Below are 12,279 nucleotides of genomic sequence, written 5' to 3'. Positions count from 1 at the left end.
CATATGACCCGAGTCCAGGTATGCGTGTGCCGCGTTCCAATAAAACAGTTCCTTGTTGGACACTGTTAAGAAGTGTTGTGTCAGCATTGCTGCCGCGCCCAATACAGCGCGCCCCAGGTCAATGCAGACCTGACATTGGTGGCGAGCAGAGGAAACCCGCCCCAGCACTGCCACAGGAGCCTTTTGGGACAGCGCGCATCAGTGCCAATGCGCCTCAGTCAATGGAGCTGAGAACGCACTGCAGCTCACAGGCCTACTGCACCCTGGGGGCAGAGACTCACTGTGCGCTGAAGAGGACGAGCACTCCCCACCACCTGGCTCTGCCCTCAGAACTGTTGCCTCACAGCACAGCCCAGTGCAAGCCCGAGCTGTTAATGCTGGCCCTCCACAGACAGGAGTTGGAGGTAGGGACCCTAGCCAGACAATGAATCCAAGTGGTGCACAAATTGCACACAAACCACCCCTCACTGGGTGCCCATACAGCAGACACCACCTTACTCGACAATATTCAGATGACAAAAACAGATTCTCTGAGAGGAGATCCAACCAAGAAAGGCACAACACCAGGACGAAGCACTCGCCTCCGCCCCCCCAAACACTCGCAGGAAAGAAAGGCATTGAGTTCACCACCTGCACACAAGCACACCTTCAACAAGTGAGTCAGAGTCTCAGTCAAGCACAGAACGTAGAAGAAGGGGTTACCTATATACCCAGGGAAACCCTGTCGCCTCGGAACACAGCTCCACACTACCAATCAATCTACAAGGACAAACATTCAACTTCCTGATCAACTCAGGAGCAACCGTCAATGTGATGCCTGAATATGAATATCGCAAGCTAACACAGGGCCCAAGAGTCAAAAAGGCCCAGGTGGACATCTACGCTTACGGGCCAAACGACTGCTCCCATGCCTGGGGGCCTTCACGTCATCTTGCCAATATAAGGACAAACAAGTACACATTCTCATCCACATTCTCGCAAGCTTCAGAGCGGTGATCCAGATGGGGCTCATCCACATCTTGTATAGGATCATGGCCTATAAATATGTCTCACCGATCGTCAGAGTGGAAAACAGCTTCCCGAACCTCTTCAAAGGAATCGGAAAACTAAGAGGACACCAGATTCCTCTACACAGACAAAACAGAGAAACCCGTCACGCAAAACTACTGATACCCTTCAACATCCAACATCAAGTTGAAAAGGAACTTATGGCTCTCATTGAGGCAGACGTAATTGAACCAGCGTCTGGCCCCACTCCCTGTGTCTCGCTGGTCGTGCCTGTGCCAAAAATGTAATAGCTATGTGTGGATATGGCACAACCAAACAGGCCATACTGAGGGAGCACCATCAATCGCTGCGTATCACTGACATGATACACATGCTAAACAGAGCCACAGTCTTCTCCAGGACCTGAACAAGAGGTACCACCAGATCGAACTGAACAAGGACTTCTGGTACATTACAACCTTCACGACACATATATAACTCTTTTGTTACAAATGATTAAACTTCAGTACATCATCAGTCATCCAGGAAGAGATCTGGAAAATTATATGTCACATATCACACTGCATAAATTACAGCAAAGACATCCTCATCTTCGACAAGTAAAAGGAAGATCATGACATGACACTCAAGAAAGTATGCAAAGCCCTCGGCGATGCAAACCTGACACTCAACAAGGAGAAGTGCGCATTTAACAAAACAACACTCAAATTGTTTGGCCTTATCTTCTCTGAGAAAGGCCTTCAGTCAGATCTGGCCAAAATGTGTGCACTGATAGAAGCTCTTCGTCCAACTTACATCATACAAGTGAGGTCCTTCCTAGGAATAGCAAGCTACTGTACAAGGTATCTTCCGAACTTTTCTTTCACCAGTGCCCCACAACGGTCGCTGGCCAAAAACGACCACCATTCTCGTGGGAAACTGTACACCAAGAAAGCATTTGGGAAAATCAAAGAAGACATTGCTGTTGCTGTCTGTATGTCGTACTTCGACCCCAACCTACACATAAAAACAGAAGGTAGACACGAGCCCATAAGGCTAGGCACTATTTCAGTGCAATATTCAGGCAGTGAACACGCAAGTAGGAGAATCATGTCCTATGCTGGCAAGAGCCTCATGGACGCTGAACAACGATACTCGCAGGCTGTGAAAGAAGCACTCGCGATAGTATGGGCCTGTGAGGACTTTCAGCTGTTCTTGTATGCTAAGTGATTTACTGCCATCAAAGACCACCAAGCCAATGTCACCATGTATGGGAAGCCATCATCACAGATGCCTCCCGGAATTACAAAATGGGGGCTCTACCTGAAAGAATACTGTTTCAACATTTTCCACAAGCTGGGGAAAGAAGAGAACCCAGCATATTTCCTATCCCATCACCCTCTGGCAGACACACTCCCTGAGGGACAGGACCGACGGATATGTCAACTACGTTGTCCAGCACGCCGTGCCACAGGCAATTCCCATGTAAGAACTGACAAGGTGCACCACGGAAGACGTGACCCTAGACCTTGTGACCTTCTGCATCCAGAATGGAATGTGGAAAGCTGCGCAAGCATCACTGCCAAACAACCAAGCAGTAGATGCAACCCTTTACAGAACACTGGCCCGGTCGAAAGATGAACTATCCGTGTCACCTTCTGGTTTGATCTTCAATCAGGATAGGGTGGTACTGCCATCTCACCTACACCAGAGAGCAGTAGACATTGCACATGATGGTTACAGGGGAATAGTGTCGACAAAACGCATGCACTGAAGCAAAGTGTGGTTCCCTGGCATGGACAAGGTCATTGAGAGAACACTCTAAGCATGCCACACATGCCTCAGCCTCCATCCACTGTCATTCCAGAACCCTTGCAAATCATGCTGCTCCCGGGAGCAGTATTGGAAGAGGTGGCGATTGACTTTTTTTCCCTTTAAGATCAGGAGAGCACATACTAGTGGCCCTCGATGAACATTCGAGATACCTGGAGGCGGAAGCCCTAATATCTACAACCACCACAGCAGTGGTCCCCCTTTTAGATAAAATGTTCTCAGCCTACGGAGTTCCCAAGGTGGTCAAATATGATAACGGCCCACCGTTCAACAGCAATGACTTCCAGACCTTTGCCAAATGCATGGGCTTCCGGCAAAGATAAGTTACCCCATTTTGCCCCAGTCTAATGGGACCATAGAGCGATTTATGGCTTACGTCAAGGGGGCGGTGAGGATATCCAACATCACCCATATGCCCGTGGAGCAATCCTTGTACCAGCTCCTACGAGACTACCGCAACATACCACAGGACTCCACTGGGACCTGCCCAGCAGAACTAATGTTAGGCCGCCCTGTGCACTCCCAGATACCTCACGCGGTCCGAATGACCAAACCCAACTTGAAGGACCGGGAATTGTGAAGGAAAGTCCAAGAAGCAAAGGACAAGATGAAAGAATCTGCGGATCTCAGGCGCCAGGCACTCACAAGTCACCTCAAGGTGGAATACTGCATCATCGCGAGGCAGGTGGCCCGTCACAAAGGGACCCACCGTTTGACCCTCTCCCACTGATCATCACCAGCATGAATGGATCCATGGTCACTGCTGAAAGATCAAGCAAACAAGTGACCAGAAACGCGTCCTTCTTCAGATGGACACACAGCTATTACCCAGAGGTGGGCACCAATGAGAGTGATGAGGACATCCGTACCCGAGACAAACCGGGATATACGGGGGATGAGGAGGAGTCAAGGTCATAGGATCACACCGACACTAGAGAGGGCCAACATGAAGCACTGGCTCATCCACAACCTGAAAACAGACCTCACTGCACCATCCAGTGCCCAAGAAGATGGATCGAGGAGATGAGGTAGGACTAGATTATTTTGAGGGGGGATGTAGCATCGCACTTGCACCCTGCACCATATAACAGGGGCACACATGCAAGGCAGTGAGGTCATGTGACCTGAGTCCAGGTATGCACGTGCCAATAAAACAGTTACTTGTTAGACACCGTTAAGAAGTGTTGTGTCATTATTGTTGCCACGCCTGATACCGCATGCCCTAGGCCAATGCAGACCTGACAGTGCTCAGCGTAGAATTGATATAGCGGCGTATGCTGTGGGGGAGTGGTGATGGATAATTCAAACTATTGGGATTATCTGGAGCCTTTATAAACGGCGGGCAGCCTGCAGAGAGCTAGAGAGAAACTTGGGAAAACAGTGTATTTGGTTATAAAAGCATGAATTTGCGCTACTTGGTAGAGGCGCTGCCGCATGGTGTGGTAGTCCACAGTGCTAAAGACTGCCCAGGTGCTAATAACTCCAGAAGATGAGCATCTGTTGCTTCCAGAGCATCAGAGCAGTTTTGAGTAGAGCTGTTTCTGTACCATAACTGGAGCAGCAGAAATGTATTAGCACGTGATGAGTGGGATGTGTACATGCCTCTGCCATAGCTACCAGCAGCCACAGGTCTTCTTTCCTGTACCTTTCGCTTCAGAGACTAGCAGCTTGCAATGCTGACCTATGGGCAGATCCCTAACCACGTGGCTGGGCAGAGGTATGGGGAGACTTACATCTAAGATCACACATATATATTCCTCTATGCCATCAATGTCAGGTCAGGTGTTCTGCGAGGGACCATTGCCTTGTTCACTGGAGGACATGGTGTCAGTCTGAGCTGCCACGTCCAGCTCCTAGGAGCAGAGGGTCTCACCTAGCCACCGTGGAGCGCCCTTGGTTCATGCAGACCTGTGTTAAGTCCCAGTCAGAGGACAGTGTGCACAGCACACATGCATCTGTTTTCCAGTGGCTAAAACCCAACACCGTTTACAAGCATAGAAATGACTGCTGAGAGCAATCGTTTTTTAAAATGGCATTTCATCACAAGAGAATATATGAGTTTGTACCTACGATATTTATTTTAAAATCGCAAAAATACTCACATGTTGGTTTATGCAGCAAACTAGATGAATATGTACCGCATACAATCTCTAAGTTGTGACGCAGCAGTCAGCGTATGATTGTTGCATTTGTGCAAGTGGTGAAATAACGACCTTTCTTCTGAGTAGGGGAAACGTGGCCGTCCAGGCACCTACGGGAACATTGGGGACCATGGCCCAAAAGTAAGTCCTGCCTCTAAACATGCTGACCTGCTAGATTTCGGGGTTTGAGTTTACATTGCTAATGGGGGCATATTTTTTCTTATAGGGCGAACAGGGCATTAAGGGTGAAAAGGGAATGAGAGGAGTATACGGCGAAAGGGTACGTACAGAGCTCAATGTACATGGATAAAAGACAGATCATTGCTGTGTTGCACGTTAGCTTCTTTAAAATAGGAACATTGCCCTTGTTTCATGCAAACAAGTTAACAAAAAGAGGAATTTGATTACTGGGTATAAAGGTACAAAAATCCTGGGGAGAGCAAGAAGATGCCAGCATGCTTTGTATTAGCCCTGTATTTTGTGTCTAGTGGTAGGACTTTTTTGTGCTAATGACAAGATGTGGGTAAGAGGTATGCGCAAAGAGAATGCATTCTGTTGGCGCCCACACATATCCCATCATATCCCTGAAGTTCTGCATTTCTCAGGCTGGACGGTCCAGCTGGGAAAACACCTTGCCATTTCACGAACGTGCTTGCTTCTTCTGCCGTTACCTGTTAAGGAAGGTACTACTTGCGCGCGGCTATGTTTGCGCATGCGCAAGAGCAATGGTCTAAACAAGAATAAAGGAACACCAAATGGATTAATTAATGATTCAAAGGATGAACACAAAATGTGAGCGTGTACTTTGGTTTGGCAATTAAACCTACAGGAATTCACGCACAACCAAAAGAAGGGCCTGACCAAGAGACAACGGAAGCTCAGATTGTACAAACAGTTATAATGAGAGGCTGTTTCCAGGGGGTAAGAACCATTGGGCCAAGTTACTCAGGCCGTCCACTAGGGCCATGAGAAGTTACCACCTGGTAATATCCAGAGGTTGTTATTAGAACATTGTAGGAATAAGCCCCATAAACTGTGCCGAGTTAAATTCGCTATTGGGCCTATGGAGTGCAGGACCATCGCTACTAAGCTCTCCCCGTACTTTCCATAACTGTCAACAGTTCCAAGCCGACATAAACGTTCTGCTTGGAACGGATGACAGAACACATCATAACATATCTCCCTCCCTTAAACGATTTTAACCAATGGTTGAATGGTTGGGAAGGTCCTGCGTCAGTGATTCATAACATATTACGCTTGAAACTTGTATTGAAACATAAACAGCTTTGTCAAATTAGACTTGAAATAACACTTGTGCATGTAAAGAAAACAGCACTATCTTTGCAACATTAATCTTGAACACCTTCTAACCAACATAGCGACTTAAAACAAAGAACTTCATGAACATACATAGTCCTGTTGTCAGGTTGGTTGGTGATTCACTCTCATGCTTGTCCTCACACCATTTTCTCTGTCCTGAACATCACTCCCTTCCTCCTCTTGCACCAGCCTTCCCATTGACCACACTTCACCACCTTCACCAATCACCATCCCATTTCTCACCGCAGTAATTTTCTTGGACCTCACGAATTTACTGTTCAAAATCAAAACAGAATCCCCCACAGACCATTTAGTGCTCATGAACATTTTCTCATAGTGAACAATTCTCTTGTAATGCTCCTGTCCCTGCTTGATAACCCAGCCAATTTTCTCCCTATCCACTTGCACATCTGTACTCAAACCTAACCAACTCAGACACAACTATGTCCCTGGTTCACGACCCTTGAGCGAAATAAACAGTGATACCTTAATCACATAATGAGGAGTGCTACAGAACTCACACACCATATGCCGAAGCACCTCCTGCCATGGCAAACTGGCACCAATAGCCAGCGCAATGCCTCCTTTGATTAACCTCTTTATCCGCTCCACCAATCCATTTGCCCTGGGATGGTAAAGCGCAGTGCGTGTATGCCTAATGGAATACCCTTCCAAAGATTTTCGCATTGCTTCCGAACAGAACTGCACACCTTTTTCCTTAACGATTTCCTGTGGAAAACTTTCCCTATAAAACACATCCTCCAAAAATGTAATCATCTCCACAGTGGTTGCCTCTCACACACATCTCAACTCGGCTCACTTAGAATGGTAATCAGCTAAGACAAATACAAATCTGTAACCAGAACCTAATCATTGTATAGGCCCCATTTTATCCAGTGCCACCTTGCCCCAAGGCTGCAGTGGCACACGCACTGGAATAAGGGGTGTTTCTCAGACAATATCACTTTAGTCACTGGCAGCACATGCCACACTCTCCCTTACCATCTTTTCCACGCACCTATCCATAGACGGCCACTGATTCATTTGTCTCAACCTCCTTTTGGTGCCACTCACACTTACGTGACTTTGGTGAGCCAAAACTACTAACTTCTCCTTGAGCCCTTCAAGCAGTATTATCTTGAGTCACTTCCTGAGCCTTCCACCAATTATCAACCATTCCTCCCTTACGTCAAACCAATTGTCAAACTTCCTATCCAACACCTCCCTATGCGGCCATCCAGACACAGTCCATTCTTTAACACATCTCAAGACATCATCACTTGTTTCAGCCAACTCCCACTCTTTTAGTCCAACTGCTTCATGGACAACACTTGCCACCATGCCTTCCTCAAAGCCATTATCTTCTCAGAACGCCCTTGACCCCACAGAAAGGTGCAAGAGACAATCAGCGACTGCATTCATACCACCCATCAAATAACACTCTTGAAAATCAAAAGATTGGAGATCTACCAACCACCTCGAAATCCTGGAGGAAGCACTCCCCCACTGCACACTAGAACGCATTTGAAAGAGTGGGTTATGGTCAGACCTCACTGTGAAGTGTTGACACCACAAAAAGAACTTGAAATGTAGAATTGCCCAATAAACCTGCCAATGCCTCCCTTTCATCCACTGAGTAATTCTTCTCTACCCCTTCCAATGGTTTGGAGGCAAAGGCCACCACAAGCTCCTCTTCACCTTTGTTGCTCTGAGTAAAGGTTGCCCCAAACCACTGGCCGCCACAGTAAGAATAGTGTGATCCCTAGCGGAAAGCTTTCACAAAGATGGCTGTGCAACTGCCCTGTCACAGTCCTCTGACCACTCAAATCTTGATCCCTCTTATATAATAGGTAGTGGATGCTTGTGAACCCAAATATTTCTATTAAGTTCCCTCAGTCCATGCAGTCCCTAAGGTTCTGTTAGTAACCAAGACCACAGGTGGCAACCACTCTGAGCTCTCAATCTTTACTATTATGCCCTTTTGAAGCATGAGAGCGAGTTGTTCTTTTAATCTCTCCCTCATGTGGTGAGGCACACACCTCACTTTGTTTATTATTGGGCTAGCTTGGCCCTTAACTCTAATGTGGTACTCAAAGTCTATTAGTTTCCCCTAGTCCTCTGAGAACACCTCAGGAAACTCTTCTGCCCATTTGTCTTCCAACTCTGGCACCGTCACAGGTTTCTTCGAGTCTTCCTGTATCCTGATGGCCAACTCTGCTTGCTCATCCCATCCCAGTAATGAAGATTCTTCAATGGCAACGTAAATCCTTACATCCCTTATGCTCTGTCAGCGCCTCAAACATTCCTAATAGCCCAATCTCTACCTTACCATACTCATAAGGCATTATGTCATGTTCCTTTAGCTCATTTATTCTTCTGCCCCACTCATCAGTGTACGTCTTCACTGATATAATGGTCCATGGCGATCCACTATCCACTTTCATAGACATTTTTCCATTCACCAGCAAACTATTGACGGGGCCCTTCTTTACTCCAGCAATGGCCACAATCTCAAACACATGTCTGGCTTTTGTCGGAGCCAGTTGGACGTCATCCAGTTCCTGCCGCATGCTGGAAGTAACTGCTTCCACTGTGTTGACTGTGCACTCCCTACACATGCGCGCAAAAGGCCTCTTCTTCTTGCACTTAATGCAGACAGTGTTCTTCACCGGGCAAAATTGGTTAGTGGCCAGATGCCTACTGCTGCCACATTTGAAGCATTTTATTTCCTTCGCCCCCTCCGGGCTCTTCCTTGAGGCTTTGAGAGCACAAACGGTGACCCCTTCTCGAGCCTTTCTTTGCCCCTTCATGTACTTCATGTATTGGGTCGTTTGTTCAATGCTTCTGGCAACCTCAAGAGTCTGCTGTCATGTCCTGAATCAGGAGTTTCTCCGGCACTCTGGGGTTATTAGTACAGGTTACCAACTGGTCCCTTGTAGGGGAACTGGAGAGTCCAAAATCACATGTCTTCAGTGTCCTGAGAGCTGCAATGTAGGTCTCGACAGACTCTATACAGCGACAGCGGCTATAGACATTGATTCCAGTGATTTCAGAATTAATATAGAATGATGCCTCTTGGACTCAGTGGAGAAACTTTGCTGAAAATGTTGGGTGGGACATTACCTCTGCAGAAAAGGTGCCACATTCAAATGAATGGGGACAAAATGGTGTGCCATGAAAGTTGGGGGGACAAACACCCCCGTTCCCCCCCTAAAATTACGCCCATGCTTGGACTTGTGTGTTGCAGCCCTCGGTCTATTCAATACAATCTGGGGTTACCTGTAGTCTCTCCTCTGAAGGGACATCCAGACCATCAGACAAAGACAGACACTTTCATCCACTATTGTGTGGAAGGATCTTCATTAATATATTTCCAGTGTCATCCCAGTGCCCATCTTGCTATATCTGCTCCCTCAATGTCAATGGTGTCATCGCAAGACACTTAATCCAACCACAATTACAGATAACAAGAGACGAATGGCCGAGGTTTTTGTGCCTCAACAATGTATGCATCCAATTGCGGAGTTACATAAGATGTGCCGGAATTGCGGTTCAGACCAGTCATTGGATCTGCTCAGAGACCCTTTAGAGATCACTATCTTCATTAAGGAGTGTCATTATTATGTCATCCTATTGCTAGAGAGAAGACACAGGAAGACCCAGTGATGCTATTTATGCCCTGCCCATGGGGGAGCAGTGGGGTCCCCATTTTCTACGTGGCAGTGATGTGTCTGTCTCAGAGGGGGGTCACCATCAATTTGTCAGGTGCTAGGAGGAGGAAGACTGTTGAGATGTAATGTACATAGGAAAACAAGGACTACATGTTAACAACTCGTACATCAAGGTGTGAGTTTTCTGTTATGCATAGCTGTTCACGTCACTGACATGCACATTCACACAGCATTTTCACACAGCCTTCAATCTCAAGATCACATCACACCAACCCTGAAGTCTGTGCGCTGGCCTGCGAAGAGTAAAAGACTCTGGGCCTCATTACACGGTTGGCGGTGAACCATAGCGCTATTAGCGCCATGGTTCATGCCGGAAAAAATACCGGCACCGCCTTGGGGGAAAGGGGAATTACCGCCCCATTCCAAGGTTGGCGGGGCGGTAATTCCCCCTTCCACCATTGCCCTTCCCCATTCCCATTTTTGCCCCATAGGGCTCTATGGGAATGGGGAAGGCGCTAATTACGGTACCGCAAATTGCGGTACCGTAATTAGCTCCACTGGTCCCTTCGCGGGTTGGTTTTTAACGCCTGCAAAAAGCAGGAGTTAAATTCCCCAAACCGCAAAGGGACCTCGTAGTAAGGCGGTAAGGATTTACTGGTACCAGTAAAATACCGGTACCGGTAAACCCTTACCGCCTACCGTGTAATGAGGCCCTCTATGTCGTGTTCACAAATCCATCTATGTGCACTCTTTTATGGCTTCCTCTTCAGGAGGTTCCTACAATATTAACCAACAAGATTCCTGAGATCAACCTTTCGGAGCTCACTACTCATAAGTCCAATTAGATACAAGAGATCTCTACATGTGCAGGACTCCATGCTCTTGAATCTCCACCTCCACACCTTCAAGCAAACACAGACTACACAGTCCAGAAGGGAGTAAAACCCTGCCCTCCCTCTCAGTCTTGGCGGGGATATCTCAGTTGACAAGAATGACCTGCACAACTGTGCAGATTCATGAGACAGCTCCCATCTAATGTCACTGCTATAACCAGGGGTAATTCCCACATAAGGACATGTGTGTGCCTAATGTGTCTTCATTCAGCTGCCAACATCTATTTAGGAGTTGGCGCACTGGGGGCTCCTCCCACCCTAAGGCTTTGTCAGCTTGAGGACGCGTCATGCAAAGACAATTTAACATCCTGCCTCCATCTTAATGTCCTCCTCTGCCTTGCCCATCCCTGCTCTCGGAGACGCGTGTAAGGCTGTGTCCCCAGATAAACAAACAAATAAATATAACCATGCTTTGTTCTGAAGACAATATTATTTGTAACAATATGTAGGATACCACTTCAGTTTATAGGGTGCCAGTCTGTTTACGGATATCTTTTAAAATAGCATCACGTTTTAGATGTGTACTTTTAAAAATAAGGACTTGTCCCATATCTTCGACATAGAAACATGGTACATATACACTAGAATATTGGATGAAGGTGTTTGATATTGGAGTTCTAAGCTGGTGTGTAGGCACACAATTGTATTACTTTGGCTAGCATCCCAGCGTACACCTTTTAGTGTGACATCATTTGATATACCTGTGTTCTGAGAAATAGAATATAGCTGAACCAGGGGTTGTATATGATTCAAAATAAAAACATATAGCTTTTCATGTTGAAATGCACACACGCTTTAGCATGAAAAGAGCTGAAGAGTATTTATTTATCCACTTATAACGCGCACTAAACCCAGGGGCATCAAGGCTCTGCTACATAACAAGTTACAATAGGTGTCAAGAAAGTCAGTAGACCGGGCAATCCCGAGTTCGAAGATTGTGCGAACAGCCATGTTTTTAGGGCTCTCCAGAAAGTCCAGTATGATTGCTCGGCTCGCAAGGCAGGCGGGAGTGAGTTCCGTTGTTTGGCTGCAATACGGGGGAAACAAGAGCTTTCAGCTTTCGACTGTTTAAACTTAGAATGGACGAGACGTTGAGTAAATAGGCCTCATTACAACCTTGGTGCTAAGTGCACCAACTTTACCACCATGGTGTAAACTCTGTTTACACCATGGTGGATGGCGGATTTACCGCCCCATTCCAAGGTGAGTGGGGCGGTAAATCCCCATTTCCCATTTTCCCTTCCCCATTCCCATTTTTGCCCCATAGGGCATAATGGGAGTGGGGAAGGCGCTAATTACGCCGCCGTAAATTACGGCGGCGTAATTAGCACCATGGCAGGTTAGCGCCATGGATTTTAACGCCTGCTAAAAGCAGGCGTTAAAATCAGAATCAGGCGTTAAGGGTTAACGGTGGCGTTAACCCTTAACGCCTGA

The 12,279-nt window shown here is 47.0% G+C and overlaps 1 protein-coding gene across 1 annotated transcript in view; it reads left to right on the top strand.

The window, feature by feature from the left end:
• The window catches only part of LOC138453376 (collagen alpha-1(IX) chain-like), a 254,517-nt gene that overhangs the window by 109,845 nt on the left and 132,393 nt on the right, over positions 1-12,279 (top strand). Inside the window, exons 8-9 of the mRNA XM_069606150.1 lie at positions 5,049-5,102; positions 5,188-5,241. Of these exons, the coding sequence (XP_069462251.1) occupies positions 5,049-5,102; positions 5,188-5,241 (108 nt within the window). The remainder of the gene's footprint in view (positions 1-5,048; positions 5,103-5,187; positions 5,242-12,279) is intronic.

Source organism: Ambystoma mexicanum, chromosome 4p (genome assembly GCF_040938575.1).
Source record: "Ambystoma mexicanum isolate Mex_15411 chromosome 4p, UKY_AmexF1_1, whole genome shotgun sequence".
Lineage (NCBI taxonomy): Eukaryota > Metazoa > Chordata > Amphibia > Caudata > Ambystomatidae > Ambystoma > Ambystoma mexicanum.
The sequence above is the reverse complement of the archived record's forward strand: the minus strand, read 5'-3'. Positions and strand labels throughout refer to the sequence as shown.